Raw genomic sequence first — 23,906 nt, 5'->3', positions numbered from 1 at the left:
AAGTGGTTATTTTTTTATTTAACTGTACACACATAATTTTTTTTAAAATGTAAATAAAAAATCAATTGATGCAGTAATTTTATATGAAAAAAAACAATTGGTCCACAATCATGGAAAACAAGTATTTGGACATAAAACATTCAACTAAACTAAAGCCCGTTAGAAATTCCATATACAAGTGTACGATATTGACAATATATGTGTATATATACAGGTATACATATCTACTTCTCAACTCTGTTATCTCAGAATGCAGCGATTACCTTACTTTGATAAAGCTCGGTTAATCGCTGAACTTAGAACCTGTTTTGTTGTGTCTTGGGATCTCAATCACAGTAGGGGCCCGGCTATGTAGAGGCGATGAGAGCGCATCATTGTAAGTGTTTGTCTGTCCGTTTGCAACCAATTTATATGTCGTATATCGCCATGTTAAAATCTTATATGCTATATAGAAGTTTTTTCCATAATTTATGTGTACACTGTATATGTATACAACTTTAGAAGTCGAAGATTTATCGCCCAGTAAAGTGAACACAATTATATGTTTATTTATATACATGTATATGTTGACATTGGTATATTTATATCTATGACGTTTGTGTTAATACAGTTTTACAATTGCACGAATTTTATCAAGCATATAGGTTTAAAATCAAATTATATCTAGGAGTTGGATAAAATGATCGACAAGAATGTTTATTTGTATACATGTATATGTTGACATTTATATATACATGTGTATGAAATGTGTCCCTTGAGTGTTGTACAGAATTATTCACTTAAGTGTTAGAACAGAGAACTAAATCACAATTCCAAAATTAGCACGTGGTATTTTTTTCTAGCATACAGGTATATAAATTAAATTATATCCAGGAGTTCGAAACTGTTGTTTAATTTAAAAGGACATATTTCTTACTACAAGGGGCTGCATAACTACCGTGGGCTCCTTTATTACAATATGTTTTGAAAATGTAACATTAAGGATATACAATTACTATTTTTAATGTCGATGTATTATATTTTGTAAAGGATAGGATACACTTGAATAAGCAACAACAAAATTGAAGTAAAACTGATCTTAAAAACATTTTTCCCCATTTCTTCTTGTGTGCTCATAGTTGGTGCATTTCTCAAACTTTGATAATTGTCAAAGGATGATATTTCTTGTCATGGTGCCAAAACGTAACGTTAACAGACGTGTATGTAGGTATAATAAGATACTTCTTTATTTCCAAACAAATGTGTTAAATTGCATTGTAGTAACCTCTAATGATAAAAGAAATCCTCTAATGATGTAGAACCGCAATAGTGGACAGAGTCGTAATCATTAATGATGATTGAAACCCATTCCAATCAATTCCAATCTATTAAAAAATGTATTTCAAGATTCGTACTGTCTTCGCATTAATTGGCAATAGAAACTGGTCGATTTCATAACATTAAAATAACACATAATATCATAACATTCATAACATTAAAAGACAAAATAGAAATTGTTTTTTTATTATATAATTCTATTTAAGATGAATTTGATTTTATTTTGATACATGTATGACCCATATACGAAGACTATCGCAAAACAATACATCAAGGATTATTACTGGAAAAAAACCATCATCAATGTCTAAACTTTTGAAACTTTTTAATGCTGAAAATGTAAAAGAGTTACGTGATTTGGGTGAATTTATTCATTTTAGCTTGAAAATAAGACAAGATCTACTTAAAGGCTGATTAGATGTTGATATCATATGTACACTTATGCCACATTTTCCTATTAGCCTATCTGTACGTGCATGTCGTTTGTACTTATTGTACTGATAAACTGTACATCTTTAGTGAATAAATAACTGAACTGAACTGGTATCATTAATGGTTGACATTCCTCCTCTAGTGTAATAACAATTATATCATTGAAGTTCAACAATGCTCTTATTATGCCTTTTCCTCCTATATCATTAGTGGATGCGAAATTTTATCTATAATGAATTATTTCTGAAATTGTATCACTAGTGGACGGCTGTGTAGTTCGTTAATGATAAACTTATAAATCATTTACAGTCAGAGGTCTGAGTGCAACTTTATATCATTTGGGGATACGGTATCGTTAGAGCTTCCTTAAGTGCATATACTCTACGTGAAGACGTGTCGGATATCAAGAAAAGAGCATTCAAGACAATTATTTATAGTTTCATTGTTACGATGCTTGTCTACTTGCAAAGATATTTTCGAAAGATATACTTGTTATAAGAATTCTGTCTGTCACGGTATATTCGCCTCATAGTAAAACGTTATTAAAATGGCATTTACCAATAAAATCGTTTTTTATCTATTACACAAATACGTTAGAGTACACATTTTAATAGATCATTTTGAATTGAAATTCTACACCAATATTAAAATGAAACTTTATTTAACAAAGCAAGTAGCATAGGACACGAAATTGTTTTTATATGTTAGTTTACTTTAAGATTGAATTTATATAATTAACAACTTTTTAAACATGTTCCCATTTAACTTTATATTAAGGCGTCACATATTTTTACCTTCGACTTCATTGTACGACCTTTTTGCGAGAATGAGGGAATTATATTTGAAGACTATGATAAACTCAAGAGTTTTTGACTGTTAAGATCGTGTATAGATGAGTGTTGTGTATGATAGCTGTCTGATTGTTTGTTTACAGTTTGCATGTTTGTTGTGACTCTGATAAGCTGTACTCAAGGTAAGACAATGCCTATAGATAACACCTCGGGTAGGTATAGTCTAGTATTTGTTTAAGCACGTTAACTATTGCTAAGGCATGTCAAGGTGAACCAATTTCGGATGTATCTCGTTGCACTAATAAGGAAATAAATCATATCATCATACCAAATAGTCAAAGACAGAGAGGGTTTAATGACACAGTACTGAAATTACGAAAATACAATGTGCATAGAAATGTAATTCTTAAAATAAAAGATTATTTTATCCAAAAAATGGTCTCTAAATTGAGTGGACAAGCAACACATTCAGCAATTTAATTTATTTTTCTTCATAAAACTGTATTTTAAGCAACAGTTAATACTTTACAGTATATGTGTTTAGAAAAATAATTTGATTTAATGCATTCTTCAGATGTGATGACGATTGAAAATAAGACAAATTGGGGAGAGCTTTGTGGAACTTTAACTAATTTAACTCCAAACCAGTCGCTGACTTTCCATGGACTAGACAATGTGGGAATTCCAAAGTGTACCGTTCGTCTTCGAACAGAGAATGGATATCTGTTACGCCTAAACATTAAGTATGTGCCTGACATATCAGGATGTGCCAAATCGTATCTTCATATCGGAAATGACGCTTTCAGAACTGACGTCGACTCTCTTACGTCATATAAATTTTGTGATGTCATTTGGGATTTAGAGATTGTCTCACGGGGCCACTTTTTGTGGATCGTGTACAATAATTCTGGAAATGTGAAGCATAGTCGAGAGAGCCCAGAAATAAACGTCCAGGTTCTCAAAAAAGGTACTAGTAAACAGAGTTCTGGAATTTTGCCAACATTTGCAATATTGCAGAAACGTTCCATAAACCTTGTTTGATATTCAGTTCGAAAACATTTCTTTAAAAAGAAATTAAATTAGAGAAGTGTTAATATAAGTTGTGGAACCTGTTTATCAATCTTTACAAATGGAATAGATTTCAGGATTTAAATGAAAATTTGGTATGTAAGAAATATTCTACTTCATCAGATTCTGTTTGTTCTCTCCAGTGCCCTCTTGTCCAGACAGCTTTTTCCGGTGTTCTCCTGTTCAATGTATACCACGTGATCGAGTTTGTGACAAAAAGATAGACTGTCAGAATAGAAGAGACGAGTATTGTTGTAAGACATCATGGCTGATCATTCCAAATTCACATATATAATTTGACTAGCACTCTCACAACCACTTTGTCTGTAAATATTTATACAATATGTATATTTCAGTGTTTAGTCCCTCCAGGAGTGGGGTCCCAGACAAGCCCGCCTGTTTTGAATGCGCTGATGGTCGCTGTATAAATCCCGTACTTCCGGTGTATGACGAGGACTTTGAGAAACCTCTGTCATTTCTCTGTGATGGTTACAATCATTGTGCAGATGGCACAGACGAGAGAAAGGGTATTATTTACGGAAAACAGTTACCAAATACTTGGTGTTTACAAAAATCACATATCAATTCCCATTTGATTACGTTATATTTTATCTTATCAATTTCTTCTTCGCAGATATGTGTTATAGAACGAAGAGTAAAGTTTCTGACCTCTTAACCTGTGTTCCCATGGACACGAGATTTGGTATCAATACAAGCGTTACGATGTGGCAGGACCGCGTGTGTGACGGTGTTCCCCACTGTGTCAATGGTCAGGACGAGGCATTCTGTCTTACTGGAATTCCTGGTGGGTATCTCCAAATTGTGCAGCTGGAAAGCAAGCATTTATACATTCATTACATTGTCATTATAGTTGCATGTTTCTACTCTACCATGGCTATATATATGAATTTGATAGACATTTAAAATAGAGGTCGTTTTCATCCTCCTCCTTGGTGTTCAAAACTAGCCTTTGATAGAGTCAATACAATTTTATTGTCAAAGTACACGACCGAAGTCGAACTTTATAATAACATATTTTTACCGACCTTCATCTACAGGACATGCTTTTTTATTATAATAAACCAAGAATAATTATACTTTAAGATCATATTTAATATAATAACGGTGAATAAGATTTCATAAGGTTCATATTAGTAATACATGGGTTATGGTGTCGCATCATGATAGTGGTTTTTTTTTTCTCCCTTATTTGTTATTTTAAAATATATCATAATCTTGGATCTATTTGTGGTGTTTTACTCACGGATTAATGTAAGATAGAAATTGCATTAAATAATTATCCCCATCACTTACGAGATTGATATTTTCCTGTATATGTGCCAAATTTATCCTATACCAGTATTGTATTGTATTGTATTGTTTATTAGTCAACAGCTGTACAGCTCATAGACATATACAATTAATATACACATGTTATAATACATATACTGGTCACTTGAAAAAGGCAAGTTTATACATGAAGTTTTCTGATTACAAAAGCATTCTTAATATATTTACCTAAATTGCACAAATCCTTTACATTTTGTGTTGACAATAATAGAATTAGTTTAAAGACAGAGGGTTTAATATAATAAAACTTCTTAAGGAATTTTTCTCTTAAGTTACAGTAATAGGGACATTTCAATATAAAATGATATTCATCTTCTATATCTAAAGTACATAGAGGACATAAACGTCTTTGTAATGGAACATTGTTATATCTGCCAGTTTCGATGGTAAGACAATGGGATGATAATCTTAATTTACATATAAGTTTCTTATATTGTAAAGGAATTCTTTTTGTTAGATATGACTGCAAGGTACAATGATCAACTAAATATCTATAGATTGTACATTTGGAAGAGGCATTTATGTCAGCTAGTAAAGACTGTTTAAAATTATCAAAAATACGTTGCTTGGCGATCGTTAAAATAATTTCTGGCTTTTCAAAAAATTGGTTTTCCCATAAGTTCATTAGCCCAATACTTGTTAACATATTCTTGATCTCTGCAGCCCAGTTTTTACATTTGTTTTTACCTAAAGTTTCATTATACATATTAACATAACATGAATTCAAAATGCAATTTCTTGATGATAAAAGTTTCATCCAATATCTTAAAATACGTATTTTTCTGATACATTGCAGAGGCATTCTGCCCAATTCACAATAAATAACTGCATTAGATGTGCCCCTTTTAACATTAAGTATGTTTTTACAATAATTAAGATGAATTTTTTCTATATCTGGGGCAGAATGAAAGCCCCAGACTTCACAACCGTCGTAAGCAATGCTTCCTACATAAGTGTCAAAAAGGGACAAAAGCGTAGTAAAATTAAGACTCATATTACAACATTTCCTTTTCAGTGCAAAAAGCGCCTTCATACATTGTAATGACAATTGTTTCTGCGTAACATGAAATTTGCCATTGTAATTCAACAAAAGTCCTAGATAACAAAAACTGTTCACTACTTCAATTTGTTCACACTTATAAAACCACACATCTTCTGTTCGCAAAATTCCCCCATTTCTAAAAACCATTATTTTTGTTTTGTTTACATTAACCGTTAACGACCATTTCTCTGTATAATTTTCTAAAGTATTCAACATTGACTGTAAGTCAGCAGCAGACTGAGCAAAAATAACCATGTCGTCTGCGTACATCAGTAAAAATAAGGATAGCTCTTGTAATTCAATTGGAGTATTTCCATTGCTTAAAAATTCCATTTCGCAATCATTGACATAAAGGGAAAAAGGGAGAGGGGAAATTATTTCCCCTTGTAAAACACCAAGATTATTCACAAAAAAATCTGATAACTTACCATCTAATAAAACACAAGACTTAATATTATTATAAAGTGAACGTAAAATATAGTTGTGACATACCTTCTTAGATTTACAAACATCTATTGTTTTAGGCATTCCTTGTCATGACAACCAATAGATATAACACTAAATAATAATAACTGAATTTTTGTGATTAACCTTGTCTGTAACGATGACAAATAATACCTGTAATTGTGATTAATGTTCTGAAAAATAACAAAGAAAATTATCATGTGACTTAAAGTATGTGATAATAATACACTTACATGTAATTGCGTTAAACGTAAAGTATTATTATGGTAAAAAGTTACCTATTTATATTTGTAAAATATATATTACAGTCGACAAACCTAGTTTATAGTATGTTTGGATCATTTTGTGAATTTGGCGTGCCATTAATATACAATACTGAAAGAAAATTAAACATTACGTATTATTGTGAATACATTCTTGTAAAAATGACAAACATTACCTTTATATGTGATTCACATTCTTTGTAATAACGATAAATATTACCTGTAATTATGATATACTTTCCTGTAATAATGGCAAACATTAACTTTTTAAATGTGATAAACATTTTTTTGTAAAAACGGCAAATATAACCTGTAAGAATAATATACATTCTTCTTTACCTGTAATTGTAATAAACATTTTTGTAACAACGGCAATTAATACCTGTAATTACGATATATATTCTTCGTAATAATGGCAAACTTTACCTGTAATTGTGATATATATATACCTGTAATAATGACAAACTTTACCTGTTATTGTAATAAACATTTTTGTAACAACGGCAAATATTACCTGTAAGTACGATAAACATTCTTCGTAATAATGGCAAACCTTATCTGTAATTGTGATATACATTCCTGTAATAATGGCAAACTTTACCTGCAGTTAAAATAAACATTTTTGTAACAACGGCAAATATTACCTGTAAGTACGATATACATTCATCGTAATAATGGCAAACCTTACCTGTAATTTTGATATACATTCCTGTAATAATGGCAAAGTTTACCTGTAATTGTGATATACGGTACTTTCTTTGTAATAATGTTGAACCTTACCTGCAATGGGCACAAACATCTTTTATTATGACAAACATAAGCTGTAATTGAGATAAATATTTCTTTTATGAAAAACATTATACCTGTAATTGGAATAAACATTTTAATCGTAACACTCATTGCCTGTTATATATATACACTCTCTGTAATATATGTTGTAATACATCTACTCGAAACAATTAAAAACTTTACCAGTATTAGAGTGCTATTAATAATAATTGGAAAAAAAACATTGTCCATACTTGTGTTTAACATTTCTTTAACTGATTTTAAAAATAATGCTTAAAATTCACGCATATAAATTTTATAATTATTGCCAATTTCTGCTGCTGTGATGGACATAACAATTGAGATGAATATTACAATGTACCAATAATGTTGCTCAACTGAAGGACATAAAAATGTCTCATATTTCTAGTTAACGTTGTCTTAGACTAAGATAAAAATTTCCATACGTATAATACATTAGCAGCTTACTCAGCAAACTGATGAATTTGCGTTATTATAGATGGAAAATTATACATTTGAATCATATCTATGATGTTCATAAAAGTAGACTAAATATTGATTAACTTCGATAGTAATCGGTTATGTTATAGATAAAAATTGACTTAAGTGTATGATAAAGACTAACATAGCCTGTATCTTAAAGTCAGAAACTTTCTGTGGGGTTGAAATTTTTTGTTGGTCAAGTAGATTACGGTTTTACTGTACCATTTAAAAATTGGAAAGCGGTGATTTTATAGTTTGAGTCATATTTATATCTCAAAGAGGAAGATAAAATTGTGAATTATATATTTTAGAATATCAGTAGTTAAATTCGCTGACTTTTCTTCATGAAATATCGCATGCTGTGCTAGAATTATGATGTTCTTGGTTGTTTGGAGATTTTAAAACCTACATTTATATAAAATAATGCATCAAAATGAGTATAAATTCGCCTTCAAAAAATGGTCTATATTGATAAGAAAATGGATAAAATCAAATTTACGTACTACTATAAAATAATACACTGTCTGTCTTTTCAGTAAGGTTCCGTATGAGTTCGAGCGTCATTATCATTCTGACCTGTGCCGGGACCTTGCTCATTGCCTGGATTGCCTGCTTCGCTTACAGAATACGTAAGAAAACCTTCGTTTAACAAGACCTTCATCTGACTCTCTCATTTGATTGACTATATTTCATTTTTTTTTTCAGGCAACAAAAGCCGTGCTTCAGACCCATTCCAAGATCAGATCACCTCGCGCAGCCGCATCTACCAGTCACGTGATAGCCAAAACCCGGCAGAAATATGTCGCTTACAAACTGTATCCGAAGAATCCGAAAAATGGGAGTGACCACCAATCATTTTTTGGTGAAACTTTTATATAACTGTTTCCATTAAGTTTTCCTTTTTATTATTTTCATTGATGTCATGTGATATTAGTAATTACATAGTGTCATTTAGTTTGTTTTCATTCCTTTAGTTGTAAGTTAAAAAAAAATATTTCATTTGTTCTTACTTCCTTGCAAAGTTGAAACACGCTGAACAAGTTTTACGTCCACACGTGTGCTATTTATTTGTCTAGTAAAGTAAAAGTTACAGATGAATTAGAAGTACACCATTGTCAAAAACCCAATCCGTCTCGCATACACTTTATACATGTTTTAACTCTAAACTTTTCTTGTGTTCGTGTAGTTTTTTTTTTCAATTAACAAATATTTAAGGAATTAGAAATCATTTTCCAAGTATTATGAGGTGATAATTTTGGTCAGAGCGTGGTCAAATCAAATACAGCCTGAAGGGCTTTATGATGGATTTGATCACGCCAAACTGAAATTATCATCTCATAATATCCAATTTATGATTCTTTATTATCTATATATAAATAATTTCCAGCAATTTTAAGATTAAATATTAGAATATTGACATATTTACAATATTTTCATTTCATTTAATTATGAAAACCCCACTTGCGCCCCAACAATAGGTAATTTGGACTGTATAGTACAAAACCGATTTGTGAAAAAAAAAATACATGTATTTATGTCATTTTTTGAAAGAAATTACAAAATATCTAATGTTCATCCTATCACAGTTTATTTTAATGTGTAAATTCAAGGTTTTTTTTGTAATAAAGTATATTTGTTTTTGCGTGATACAGAGACATTTTCAAGACAAATGAAAATAAACTTTCTGCAAGACAATTCTTAACATAAAGTCAAACAACGAAGTTTTAAGACAACTGAACACAAAGAACTCCTTCAAATTCATGTATTACAACATACATACTTACAAACTCCTCAACCTCAGTGTAGTTAATAGAGGTTTTTAATTACCATGCTGTTACAATCAATAAGGAGTTTAGTCACTTGAACTCAATCATAGACTTGCGGTCACGATTGTATAAAGCTTAAAGTAACAATACAAAAATACCAGATTTTTCAACACTAACAATTCAAAATGCAGGTAACAAAATTTTTAAAAAAATACATAACAACTAAATGACCATTTCAATACTATGTGTATATATACAGAGATAAACTAACCCTCATGCAGATACACTTAATTGCTGTTAGAAGTAACTGTAGCATAGCAAATTCATGGAAGTCTTTAACTTACTGACCATCTTATTGATATAATTCTATTCACCGATTTTTTCTGCTTCAGACATATCACTTTCTTCTATTAAGAGTTTATCTAAAAAATTCCTAACGTTAGGCCATTAGCTACTAAGCTATGAAGTCTCACTTTGTACATTTTCAGGAACTACATAAATATGTGGATATTACTAAAAACAAAGTACATGGTTTTTTTCACTACCATACACATATACACATCCTATTTTATTGATCCTGGTATTAAGTTGGTTTATTTAATTTGCAGAAATTGTGATTATAAAAAATAAAATGTAATTAATAATACTTAATGTGCACAGTATTACATGAAGTATTTAAGGCTGAGCATTGAATGAGTTTAGATATTTTCTTTGAATTAAGGTTTTCTTTTCGCAAATAATTTAAAATGTTTTGTGTCATCATAGCACTACCACTACACTAGGAAATGTCAGTAGTTTTTTTGTGTGGAAAAGCACTTTCATCAAATTGAACATTGTTCTCTTTATAAATATTATGTTTATAAACAGTGTGCTCAAGGGATTACACTAGCACGTACATAGCATTTCACATTGATATTTATACATGAGGGCAATTCTCTGACTGAGCCAACAGTTTCTGATGGCAGCACTAGTCATTGGATCCGATCACCCAGCCACATCAGGTCTGTGTGAAGCTGTTGTGATCGACTATCAACATCGTCCTCTAAGTGAGATCTGCCAAACAATTTTCAACAGTCTCGACAACAACACTGGTCCCTGTTAGAGGCACGTGAGGTAGGAGGGAATCGCTGTAGAGTGCTCAGTAATTGGTCAGTAAAGGGACATCAAAAAGGTCGCACGCCCCCTCCGAGTCATCCAGATTGAAATAATAGTCTCTGTCGGAAGGGGGTGGACTTAATCGAAGTAAGGGAGCAAAAGCTGAAAATGAAAATACTGCATTAGAAACTGTCCAAGAATAATACTTGTAAAAATCAATGAACTATACATCTTATAAAACATCCTCTTACCCTCGGAAGACATCAATTCCTCTATTAAATCTCCTTCACTTGGTATTTCTAAGACAAAAAATTCAGAGATGAAAATAATACTTATTCAGTCAATAAAAACTTGATCAAATATATTTGATGAAAACCAAGCTTACCAAGGCCTGTATGACGAGGGTCATTGGGGTCAAACAATATGTCACTAGGAAGAGAATCGAGACTGGCTTGAGCATCAGATGTGGAAGGAACTACAAAAATCAATCATAATACTCTCAGTAAGTCTGCCTACCCTTAGTAAGTAAAAAAACCCTTAATTATCACACAGTTAACTGTATCATGAACTGCTTACATGATTGTGAAGATTGGCCTTGTTTCCGTGGTGATGACCTCGTTGACATGCGGGTGGGAAATTCTACATCTGAGGATGGTTGTGACGGACGCAATGGAGATTTCTGAGGTGAGCGCTAGAAAGAAAACCTAGAACTCTTACCACATAAACTTTAATTTAATACTTAAACACATTCATTCTGTGTTTAGCTTCAGAATTCTCAAACACTTTAAGTCTTACTTTGATGGGTTTTGATTTGCCTGGTGCTTGGTTGGGATCAACATTCTGGTTCTCTAAGTCGTCATCTTTGGGGGGAGGCACCTGCACCACCACAGGACTGGTCTCCTCTGTGTCCTTGTTCACCAACAGAACATGGATGGGACCAGAGTGACTCTTCAGGTGCATCTGGTAGTTCTTCTTAAACCCAGGACCCTGCATAAACAAACATCATCTTTAAATTCAAAACATTTCATCAAAACATAGGTTCCATCTAACAGTTTCTCTCTTAAAATTCAAAACAATTCATCAAACGGATAACATACATCTTCAGTAGCGATCACTTACCACTTCAGGTATAGGTACCTCTAGCTGAGTACCTGATGGTGCTTGTATGGCTAAGAGAGTGTCTCCTCTAAAACTCCGACAAATGTCTTCATGTGTGACATAAGCTGCCCTGAAAAGATTTTTTGAGTTTTAATGCTAACAGCTGCTATTCCATAGCTGCCATTATGGCAAATTTTTCAAATTTCCTGATTGTACAAGAAATATTTAGTGATTAGGCCGGAAAAAAAAATATGTGTGTTTCCGGTTTCCCGACCGACCCTATTTTTTATGCGCCGACCCTGACACTTTTTATTTCAAATCCAGATTACCAACCGTAATTGGTTTAAACAATAGAGTCTTTACAAATCAGAGTTAAAAAAACACTTGTAATACTTCAATAGAAAACACCACTTATCAAAGCGTTTTAAAGATTTCTAAGTGCAGATTGACAGCATGGATGAAAGTTATCCTTGGTTATTTTTAGCTAAATTTCAATGCAATAAATAGTTTCATAGGGCAGTGATGTGTTATAAATAAATATAAAGATGTACAAGAAAAAAGCAGAGGCAAAGTTTTTTTTTTATTTCTGGGTGTGGAGACTGCAGACATCGTAAGTCTTTGAATATATGCCCAACAATCATTCACATTATAAATATGATTTTAAAATGCTGCGGTTCAATTGCAAATAAAATTTTTAAAGTTAGTCTTAAACCATTAATTATGTATTCATTTTTTTTTAATGAGTGAAAAGATTTAATTCTAAGGCTCTTGTCTGATCAACCAGAATTTCCTCTGTTTCTGAATTCAACGATATTAATGTTTACTGTTATGTCAGTTGACCAGGAAAATAGAACTAATAACTAATATATAATATATTTGTGGCACCTGTAAAATACATTTTCTTATTGTATAGAAAAATCATATGCTAGGAAAGGGGAACACTTAAAAGCTCATTTAAAAAAAAAAAAAAAAAAAAAAAAGCCGACCTACCTACCCTATTTTAAAATTTGATAAAATAGGAAACACAAATATTTTTTTTTGGCCTTACTTCAAATTGAGGAAAAATTACTGCAAACATTAAATATTAAATCTTATATAAACAACAATTTTATGAGATACATGCACATGACAACTAAGAAAGATTTCATAAGGATATCATTAACTTACATTCTTACTTACTTACAATGGAACTGATTTGTTTAAGACATATCGTTAGGATTTAAAGTTTGATAGAAAGTATTACTGTGTATTTGTGACTTCATCAGTGACGTTTTTAATACTCTGTTGAACCCAAGACTTGTGCAAGTCCAATTTCTTCTCTTGTTGCTCCAACTCCTCAATCTCATGTTTCAGGGTCAGTAATCTGTCTGAGATCTCCGAATTGTTGCCATTACCCTGATTAACCCTAAATAATATAAATACATTTGAATAAATATTATTTGTAAATATGCAAAAAAAAAAAGTAATTTATGTTGTTTTTCTGAAATAGGTTAAGAAACTTAGTTTGGTATCATATTGAACATTGAATTTTATTTTATCTTACCCATATTCTGTGTCTGAGTAATTTGCACTTGCACCTCTGTTAAAAAAATCCAAACAAAACATCTTTTACAAAAGCATAGAGAAGTTCAATTTCAACAATTTCTTTGAACATTTAAAGGATGTGTCTACGATTTCTTTGAACATTTTAAGGATGTGTCAACATGGCTAATTACGATTCCATTAAATTGAGTTTTGTTTTGAATTACTTAAAAAGTCTTAATATGAACATATCACTCACTTCCATTGAATGCTATTTTTAGATTTCTTCTCAATCAAACCAATCCCTTCCAAAACATTGGTGATGTCATAAATTCTTCTCTTCTGTCTGACAGCGAGTTGGTCTGCAGCCTTAAAGAAATGAAAATAACTGCATTTGATCATCTTATTCTATAATATCTTAATGGATGTAGTCCATTGATTGACTGTATGTAGAACTGTATTTTAATAGTAAATTAACAAACTATAGAGCTACAGTTCCATCCATAATAAAAACCGAATATTTATTGCACACATAAAGATGTGCATGGTTTTGGACTTATTAAACTTATTTAGGAATATCTTCAGTAAAAGTTTTACTACCAAAAATTTCTTGAGACATTTAACTTTCGATGTCATTACTTTACTTTCCTCTGAATATCATAGTTTTAAACATCCTCACCAGCCCCATAAAGTGAAATGATGTGATTTGTTTACAGGTAAAAATGGCGCCTCTTGATCACAATTACTAACTGACCCCCACTATACTCTGTCCCAAGATATTTTGGATTCATGTTTGGCTTAATTGTTTGATATTTATAAATACCTCAGGATTCAAACGATGTTCATTCAAAAGTATGAAAAATTTCCAAGATTTCTCAGTCAAAACGCCCCTGTTAGCTTATCAGGTTTCAATACAATGCTAAACAAGAGGCCCAGGGGCCACATCGCTCACCTGAGCAACAATTGCCTTAATTCTGATCAAAATAGCATTACAGTATCAAAATATCTTGACAACTAAGTACAGTAGATCTTGCTAAAAAAAATTGAAAATCTGCCAATTTTTATCCACCTCTTTCTTTTGGTAAATACCAAGCCCCTTTTATTGTTGTAACTGTAAGATGATTTTTCTCTTTTCCTATATACCCCCCCCCCCCACTTTGTTGCCCCACTTTTCTCTAGGGTATCATGGTTTCATCAAACTTATATCTGCATAACCTGTGCTTTCACACTAAGTACTGAGTTTTGGACCGAAAAACTTTCCCAGAATATTTTTAAAGATTTTCTCTATATATGTAAAAATTCAAACCGCCATCACGGCCCCGCCCTACCTCTAGGGACTGTGATTTTGAATTTACACTACCCGAGGATGCCTCTACACAAGTTTAAGCTTTTCTGGCCAAATGGTCTTTAAAAAGAAGATTTTTAAAGATTTTCTCTATATATTCCTATGTAAAACTTGATCCCCCAATTGTGGCCCCACCCTACCCCCAGAGATCATGATTTGAACAAACTTGATTCTACACTACCTGAGGATGCTTCCATTCAAATTTGAGCTTTCTGGCCTAATAGTTTTTGAGAAAGAGATTTTTAATATATATTCCTATGTAAAAATTGATCCCCCCATTGTGGCCCCGCCCTACCCCCAGGGACTATGATTTGAACAAACTTGAATCTACACTACCTGAGGATGCTTCCATTTTAATTTGATCTTTTCTGGCCTAATTGTTTTTAAGAAGAAGATTTTTAAAGATTTTCTCTATATATTCCTATGTAAAAATTCATCCCCCTATTGTGGCCCCACCGTACCCCCGGGGACCATGATTTGAACGAAACTTGAATCTACACTACCTGTGGATGCTCCCATTTTAATTTGAGCTTTTGTGGCCCAATAGTTTTTGAGAAGAAGATTTTTAAAGATTTTCTCTATATATTCCTATGTAAAACTTTATCCCCCTATTGTGGCCCCACCCTACCCCCAAGGACCATGATTTGAACAAACTTGAATCTACACTACCTGTGGATGCTTCCATTTTAATTTGAGCTTTCCTGGCCCAATAGGTTGTGAGAAGAAGATTTTTAAAGATTTTCTCTATATATTCCTATGTAAAATTTGATCCCCTTCTTGTCACCCCTCCCTACCCCCGGGGACCATGATTTGAACAAACTTGAATCTACACTACCTGAGGATGCCTCCACACAAGTTTTAGCTTTTCAGGCCAAATAGTTTTTGAGAAGAAGATTTTTGAAAAATACCAACAAATTTTCAATAATTCTCAATTATCTCCCCTTTAAAGAGGGCGTGGCCCTTCATTTGAACAAACTTGAATCCCCTTCACCTAGTGGTGCTTTGTGCCAAATTTGGTTGAAATCTGCCCAGTGGTTCTTGAGAAGAAGATGAAATTGTGAAAAGTTAACGACGACGACGACGACAACGACGACGACAACGACAGACAACGGACAAATTGTGATCAGAAAAGCTCACCTGAGCCAAAGGCTCAAGTGAGCTAAAAATGTGATGTCTACGGAGATTTTGTATTGCAGCAAGCCCGAATGATAACGTTGAAATATTGCGCGTTGCATTCCGAGTGTATTCCGAATGGAGAAAAAATGTAAACATTCCCAATTATAAATCTCCGTAAGGAATTTGTTTTCGTTCCTTTGAATTTTTCCGAGTGAAAGATGATAATGTGTCAATGAAATTATCTTGGAAAATATCTATTTCAATTGCACTTCTTTCACAGGTAAGTGTATTTTTATTAAAAATCGTCCAAATGTGCAGCATAAATATCTTGGGACAGACTATAAACTAAGTATCTTCAGCTGTACTCACCAAAAAGATAGCACTCTATATACCCATATAAAAGTTCGAAAATATCATAGCTGAAGAATCGCCAAATGCCAATAGGTATTTAATTATTTATTAAATATCTATAGGTTAGAACATCATATAAGCAGGGAAATCTACAGTTGCATCACTTTTGATACTGACTTAGATGTATACTCGTATATCCAACACCCCCCCCCCCCCCCCCTCATTCCAAACGGTCTGTCATTTTTTACATTTCAAAATAAAGCAACATACACTTTCCCTTCTCAAGCCCGAATATTTCAACTCGGTTCAAAATTTTCATATGCATTTAAAACAAATATCCCTCATCGACAGAAAAAGTCTAAAAGTCTTACTTCCAATATTTTGAATTTTGTAAACAAAGATTGAAAGAAAACATTTTTCAAGCATGCGTTTCATGGAGCGTAAATGAATTTGCTGATATAAAAAACATCTTACAACTTTGAGGTCTAGAACCCCATCCTTTGCCTCCTGCAATAATGAAACAAATTTTGTAGTCAGCAACCCCAAGCTTTTCTCGTGCCGACTTGGCGTTGAGTTATCCATCGCCATTTCTGTGCAGTGGAATGCTGGGTAAGAACGCGTGCGTGAAACCAGGGCTGCTAAATAACGACCTAGCACCGGGACCTTATTAGCCCCGGATTTCATAACTCACCCGTATCTCAACGGTTTAATATAGATTGAATAATTTTTTTATCACTGTGTTTCAAATATATGTAAAGATAGTTAGGCAATTCATGTTTTTAATATTTTATAAAAATAATGAAAATCATTGTGTACTCATCCGGGAGTTTACAAACATGGATGCAACCAACACCAATGCAACCTAATTCGTGTCTTTGCTGACAACCAAAACAGTAAGGCAAATTAAATGCCATTCCAAATACACGAGTTTGAATCGGTAATTATCTATTGATTGTTAATCATTAATATATTGTGGCACCAGAGACATAAATAACATTGAATAACATAATGTTATTTATGTCTCTGGTGGCACTGAACGCCATCAGTGATTATCATATCCTGTATAATCAAAATGATATTATTATACATGCATACACCATGCAAATCAAAGAAGACATTGTAAAATATTTTACAAATAAATATTGTATGCCAAGATTTCAATATTTTAGAATGACAAGCAGTGCATGGGAGAATGGCCTCAAAGATGAGACGGCATGGGAGTACAGGAAAGGACTATGGACACCAGGTGGATAACTCAAACTCCACCATTAAAAAGCTTAGCATTCTCTACAGTGATCCAGAACTTAGTGATCTCCGACTCTGTATCGGGGAGAGAACTTTTCACGCCCATAAACTCATCCTTAGCATATCCAGTGATGTGTTCAAAACTATGTTAACATCTCCTACCTGGCCAGAAGCATACACTTCGGAGATATCACTGGAAGAGGAGCCAGAGTGTCAAGATGTCTTTGAGGACTTTCTACAGTATCTGTACACAGGGAAAATCCACCTGAATCAGACAAGTGTCCTTCCCACTCTCATCCTCGCCGACAAATACAACATTAACGATCTGTCCGATGTTTGCATCAATTACATGAGCTGCCACTATGTGGCACCACCTTCTCAATCGCGGGTAATCTCATGGTTGAAGTATGCAGTCATGTGTGACCATAAACACCTACAACAGGTCTGTGAGGATTACATCAAATGCAATTTTCAGTATGTCATGAATACTCCTGATTTTATGGGCATTTCTTCGGATATGCTGATTAAATTCCTGAAGTCTTCTAGCATCATTGTTGATGATGAGTACAAATTGTATGAGAGAGTCAAACAATGGTTTGCATCCTACAAAGAAATCAAATCAAATTCAAAGAAACATGATTATCAGCTTGAAGATATTGTACAAAATGTTGTGCCACTTATAAAATTCCCAATGATGATGCAGGAGAAATGTCAAGATTTATTTGACAGAGGGAATGCTTCTTGTATTATGGACATGCAGAGAGATCAATGGAAATTAAAAGTAGAAGAACAAATGCAGAATCATTCAAAGTCATCTTTTGATCAAACCAAAATGATAAACCAGTGCTACAAATCAAAATCAGACCATTCGACCAGCTCCCAAACCGATTTTTTTAGCAAATACACAGAACAGAAACCCAATTTGTCTTCTCCTACCAAACTTTCGCATCAGATAACGTATAAGCCTCGCATTTACACGGGGGATACATGGAGTACTGAGATTTGTGTGCCGGATATGAATTCGGTGACTCGGGGAGACGTTTTACGAGCATTTTTCTCCACCCCTATATCAGGGCCTGGAGGGGACGATATCTCCATGTGGGACTGGCATGTGGACTTTTATCCTCAAGGAGTCATATTTAAGCCTTGTCTGATGATCGGATTGTTTTGGAACTGTGAGATAGATGAGGTTGTTTATGAAACTGTTCGTTTGACTGTAACCTCTAACTCGTCCGAGTATCGCCGAGTCCAGATCAGTGCTTTGATTTATGGGCAGCAAGATGGGCATGAATATGTGGCCAAGTGTGTGACCAGAACCTGCTACTTTGACAGTGAGCACCCCTCTCACAATTTCAATGATCTCATGAGCCTCTCAGATCTCCTCCAAAAAACATCTCCTTACCTGCTGGGCAGAGATAATAATGCCTTGAAAATAAAAATTGTTATTCGACCTCTCATGTTCCTGTGAAATTCACTTTACAATGTATTTGTTATCAGAAGTGCTTTCCTTTTTTCAGAATAAGATTTTTAATTTGTGATATATCCTACTGTTGAAATTACAATGTATGCATATCTTGTTTATCAATCTTTTTCATTTATGGACATTTTGTTTTTTTGTTTTTTTATAAAAATCAATTTAAACTGCTGTTTTAGTATGCATGTACTACATAGTGCCATGTTGTCAAAATCATGGTTTGTTAAAGATACATGAATGTTGAAAATTTATTTTGTCTTTCAAGAATTAATATATATATATATAAAATGTTAGCTGATTCTGGAGTTGAATGTTGCATGTTAAGTGTACAATTTGATATTGCCTTTTATATAAGATGTTATTGTAATACCACATATGTGTGAAGAATTCTATTATCAAAATGAAAGTTATTAAAATAAAAATGGAACTTAAGTTAGAGAATGTTTGTCCATGTGTAGCTGCTCCGTTCCATGCCAAACCTGAGGATGGTACAGATTTGGACACTACAAAATCATACTGTTAATCAAAGTGGCATGTGGAGACAGTTTCCTAAGACTATCCTTTGACTAATTTGATAACAAAATGAAGTAATGTCCTTTTGATTTTCTCTATTACATATGACAAATATCTTGCAGGATATTACTCAATGATATACATGTATTTGTATTCCATGTACCGGTATACATTTTTCTACCAAGAAGATAAGAAGGTACCGGTTTGATAGAATTTAACCATTTATGATGTGATACCGGTATTTAAATGATGATTAATCTGAATGGATTTGATTTTTATTGGGTCAAGATGTCAAATGTAGTCAGTATGATAAGGTTAAGTGGGATTTTACTCAAAAGGGGCCAAGGTGGACTAACAATTTTTACAAAGCCTATTGGTGAATGTTTAAAATAATGTGGAAAAAAATATTTTATGGAATTAAAGTGCAAGCAAACTGATGCATTAAGACATAGCTATTGAATAGTTAAGTGATTGGATCAAATTTGGCAGTTGTTGCTCTGGTGAGCTATGAGGCCCATGCGCCTCTTAACTTTTGATATGCAACTCACAGATTAGAAAACAACCAACTTATCAATTAAGAAATTTGCAATTCCCTTGTTTAACAGTTTGCCATTCCCTAAAACATTCAGAATTCTAATTAAATTGCCAACTCAATAAACACGCTAATATTAAAAGCGTTCTTGTATATTTAATCCTACAACACCGATCGTAATCATGCGTCTTGCAATAGAAAACTTAAATTTATATATCAAAATTTTAACTCACTAGATTTAAACAATGCTGACATTGTAAAAAATGAAATTTTAAGAGGTTGATGGTCCACACTTCTCACCTGAGTAGGAAATTTTTGCTTCCTTTCTAAATTCTAAAACCGGGGTAGATTCCGAATGACGTTACAATTTGAAATAAATTTGCGATGTAAATTTTACATAAATATCAGGCTGTCTGTACAAAAGCATCACAGACTGTAGCGTTGTAGACGATGAGAAGATTTTGAGAACGAATTTTTCTATATATTTACACATATCTTCTGGGATCCGCTTTTGTCTGGATGGCAGTTTCAACAAAGAATTTATGTTGGAATATCCGTGTGGCAAGAGAGTAAGATCACAAATTGTTGTAATGTATGCATGAAAAAAGGTTGCTGAATAGAACGTACATCATTTAAGATAAAGTAAGATGTGAAAACACTTAACTATTAACTGCCAAACCATGTTCATAATGGACTTGCATATATAAAAATCAGAACAGACGGACGGACGAACAGGCAAACGCTGAACAAACTGTGATCCATAAAGTTGACAAGCTCACAGCAGAGCTCGATCAGGCGAGCTAAAAAAAACAACACTCCTATTATAAGCATGCAACTTTAGGCATACAACAAGCAACTTGCCGATTTTAAAATAGTACATTGTACAACTTACTCATTTAAGAGCGTATCTTATACTTAATAATAAATTCTGTTCACTACTACATGCAAATTGTACTACTTCCTGATTGAAAACAGCTGTATAAAATTGTGTTAAGAAACATGAAATTCCAGTTTCGCTTAACAAGTGTCCGATTCGTTATCTCATCCTGGGAATATCGAATCGGACTTTTGGCCAGCAAAGATGATGGAATTCATAACTAAAAATGCAATTTACCAGTTTAAAAACATGCATCTCGCTTATTAAAAAAAATATTTAAAGGTGACAAAACAAACAACTGCTTGATAAAAACATACAACTGCTTGATTTAGAACGATCAAGAATCTTGAAGTAATAAAAGTCCATAAAAGTCCCAAAAGTTAATGCATAAAGAGTATTGCTAAAGTCGGTCTCTACTATTTACGTTGTTGTATAATAAAGTCAATTGTATGGGCTGGCTTTAGACAAACTGGGCACAATTAAGCATCTTTCTATATCAAATTCTAAAATGGAGCAATTTAAAACCATTGAAGTCTCACAAGTAATTACCCCCCCCCCCCCCCCCCCTTTCCGTTATACTGTATTGTTTACAGAATAAATTAGCCAAAGTTTGAAGTATGTGAGTTTCGAGTCCACCACAGCAATGTTTTCATAATTGTTTGAAATTTTTCCACAAACTGTTTTGTATTTGTGAATGAGGAAGTTTTTCCATTTATACTGCGGGTACTATTGTATGATTAATGCAATGCTGGGGATTTTTTCTTAAAATCATCTGGGAAATTTCTGTAGATGCAAAATTTATTTAGATAATCCTTAAATGTTCTGATTTGGGGTAAAAAAATAAACTAATGAAAATCAAATCAAATTACAATGTTAAGTGAATAGAATTATTTGAATATGTACAGACTCTTTAGCATGAACACTAGCACTGGATATTTTCAGAGGAAGGCGTGGCGGCAGACCCCCAACCCCAACCCTTACCCCATACACCACCCATTTTAGGTCCAAATGAAATTTATTTGTAATAAAAAATAAAATAATAAAAACAGAGAAAATACATCGTGATGTATGAAAAGTTGAAGGAGGAGTATTGTCAAATAAATAAGAAACATGTTTCTTGATTAAGATAAATTATCACATTACAACGAGATATTAGACTCGAAAATACTATACGATCTAATTATCATCTTAAAACGCTAATATTTATGGGCAAAATCTTTTTGGGAAAAAAAGATGGACAAAGGTTTCATCGTTTCACTTCTAAGCTCCAAATCAAACATAATCATGCCATTGGTTTACATCCATGTGTTCACCATTTACATGTTTTGGTTATGTTTTGGAGTCCATACGATTTCATGTAATATTTTGATATTGATTTATAAAAGTACATGTAAAGCGTGTTAAAATATTAAAAGACAAATCAAACATGCAAACTTTGTTAACGGCAAAGGCAGTTTTTCAGCCCGTATAACATGTGTAGTTAACGAAACGACCCGCTTAACCACACCCATGTTCTATCTGACGAGTACTATATCAATAACCACATTATTTTTAGGTTTTTTAATAACCTCAGTATTGACAGTACAAATAATTTTGCTTTAAAAAAAACCCTGCATTTTTATTGAAATAAGTAATAATGACTTAAAAGATTTTTTTATCAAAACGAATCAAATTCATGACACATATATACTAATTTGTAGATGTAACTTCTATTTCAATTACCCCCCCCCCCCCCCCCCCCCCCCCCATAAGATATGTTTGGAATTTGATTTGATCGCGTAAGTTTAAATTATGGATTGTGATATTGGAATTTGATCGAGTAGGTTGAAATTATTTACTTTGATATAAGGATCGTTCATGTCCATATTTTGTTTGACCTGAGCCAAGTCTCGAAAATGCATTTTTTAATGATTTAGTTGTCGATATTTCTCCGAATATATAAATAACACATTTTATGACAAGTTAACGTATCTCGCTAATCATCAAGTCACATTTATGCCTTAAAGTGTTGCATGACTTTTCACCGAATGTCTTCCTGATTCAGAATAATCCCTTGCAGTGCAAGCACGTATATATGAATGCATTAATCATTATGTTCAGTAAGATATGAATTTATATTTACATTTACGTGTACTTTCTTTCCTCCTATTAAATTGCATTGATTGATTTCAATGATATTTACACATAACACAGAAGACCCATGCACCGAATCTGGTACGTATGAATACAGTCTTAAGCTTCCTTCAATATTTCTCGAAGAACATGACTTACAAAATCGAAGTGAACCCTCTGAACCACTGTGCTACGCTGTTAGTGTACTATTTCGGGAACGAAACTATTTATAAAATATAAATATTGTGATAAACAGTACGTCACAATATGGAAATGTCCCATACCACCTTATTAATTGTTTATGTCTATAAAATCTTATTTGAAATTATTGAATTGTTATTGCAGCGGGTTATTATTTTTTATATTCAACAGGCGCAACCATTAACTTCAATAATGATAATAAGAAAATTGTATTTTTGGATATTACAGCATTCTTAAGTTAACTCGTATAAAGAATATAAAAAAGGCGCGTCGTATACTTGATCTGAACAGGGATATATACGCCCCTGATCTGAACTATAGTTTATCTTATAGTATACATTGTATCCACCTTTACATCCATTAGGTTTTTCCGAAATATAATTGATTGTAATACATATAGAAATTGAAAAGTCGTAAATCTACGCGATCCAGTAAAACGACCTGTCTGCGCATGAATATGATAGGCTTGCATCACCTTTTACGTTTATTAGTAAGTAAGTAAGTTAGTAATTTATATTAGATGTTTTTCAACGATTTGCATAGCCAATTAAATGCTAATGTTTACGTCGTTCATAGATTTAATTTTTTGGACTCTGTGATTTGCTTGGATTTTTTCGTGATCTGTAATAATGAGCAAGAACTCCACCGACTTGCACAATG

The 23,906-nt window shown here is 32.9% G+C and overlaps 3 protein-coding genes across 4 annotated transcripts; 2 read left to right on the top strand and 1 right to left on the bottom strand.

Annotated features, from left to right (window-relative positions):
- Positions 1–259: 259 nt before the first annotated feature.
- Positions 260–8,955, top strand: LOC128186976 (low-density lipoprotein receptor 1-like). The gene is made up of 8 exons (XM_052856975.1): positions 260–376; positions 2,684–2,722; positions 3,115–3,507; positions 3,752–3,862; positions 3,965–4,135; positions 4,243–4,413; positions 8,537–8,629; positions 8,706–8,955. The coding sequence occupies exons 1-8, from the start codon at positions 361–363 to the stop codon at positions 8,843–8,845; spliced, it is 1,134 nt and encodes a 377-aa protein (XP_052712935.1). The 5' UTR covers positions 260–360; the 3' UTR covers positions 8,846–8,955.
- A 616-nt stretch (positions 8,956–9,571) lies between these two features.
- Positions 9,572–16,985, bottom strand: LOC128186975 (transcription factor E2F5-like). Its single transcript, XM_052856974.1, has 10 exons — positions 16,767–16,985; positions 13,740–13,849; positions 13,503–13,538; positions 13,203–13,364; positions 11,981–12,089; positions 11,657–11,848; positions 11,438–11,552; positions 11,247–11,336; positions 11,113–11,160; positions 9,572–11,023 (listed from the first exon to the last, which is right to left on the bottom strand). Exons 1-10 carry the CDS (start codon positions 16,974–16,976, stop codon positions 10,905–10,907), a joined length of 1,191 nt encoding a protein of 396 aa, XP_052712934.1. The 5' UTR covers positions 16,977–16,985; the 3' UTR covers positions 9,572–10,904.
- A 111-nt stretch (positions 16,986–17,096) lies between these two features.
- Positions 17,097–19,443, top strand: LOC128186974 (BTB/POZ domain-containing protein 17-like). Of its 2 annotated transcripts, none has more exons than XM_052856972.1 (2): positions 17,097–17,185; positions 17,462–19,443. In XM_052856972.1, the coding sequence occupies exon 2, from the start codon at positions 17,485–17,487 to the stop codon at positions 19,003–19,005; it is 1,521 nt and encodes a 506-aa protein (XP_052712932.1). In that variant the 5' UTR covers positions 17,097–17,185; positions 17,462–17,484; the 3' UTR covers positions 19,006–19,443. The 2 variants fall into 2 exon arrangements, with proteins under 2 accessions (XP_052712932.1, XP_052712931.1); XM_052856971.1 differs by having other exon boundaries at positions 17,107–17,229.
- The last annotated feature ends 4,463 nt before the right edge of the window (positions 19,444–23,906 follow it).

Source organism: Crassostrea angulata, chromosome 6 (genome assembly GCF_025612915.1).
Source record: "Crassostrea angulata isolate pt1a10 chromosome 6, ASM2561291v2, whole genome shotgun sequence".
Lineage (NCBI taxonomy): Eukaryota > Metazoa > Mollusca > Bivalvia > Ostreida > Ostreidae > Magallana > Magallana angulata.
Note: the sequence above shows the minus strand (reverse complement) of the source record. Positions and strands in the feature narration are given on the sequence as shown.

Excerpts from the sequence above, each read along its gene's own strand:
- LOC128186976 (XM_052856975.1), top strand. Across the intron at positions 3,863-3,964 it reads TAGAAGAGACGAGTATTGTT|TGTTTAGTCCCTCCAGGAGT; the intron begins GTAAGACATCAT and ends TGTATATTTCAG. Across the intron at positions 4,136-4,242 it reads TGGCACAGACGAGAGAAAGG|ATATGTGTTATAGAACGAAG; the intron begins GTATTATTTACG and ends TCTTCTTCGCAG.
- LOC128186975 (XM_052856974.1), bottom strand. The coding sequence starts at position 16,976 with ATGAAATCCGGGGCTAATAAGGTCCCGGTGCTAGGTCGTTATTTAGCA. Across the intron at positions 13,850-16,766 it reads GGGTTCTAGACCTCAAAGTT|GCTGCAGACCAACTCGCTGT; the intron begins GTAAGATGTTTT and ends CATTTCTTTAAG. Across the intron at positions 12,090-13,202 it reads GATGAAGTCACAAATACACA|GGCAGCTTATGTCACACATG; the intron begins GTAATACTTTCT and ends AAATCTTTTCAG.
- LOC128186974 (XM_052856972.1), top strand. The coding sequence starts at position 17,485 with ATGGCCTCAAAGATGAGACGGCATGGGAGTACAGGAAAGGACTATGGA.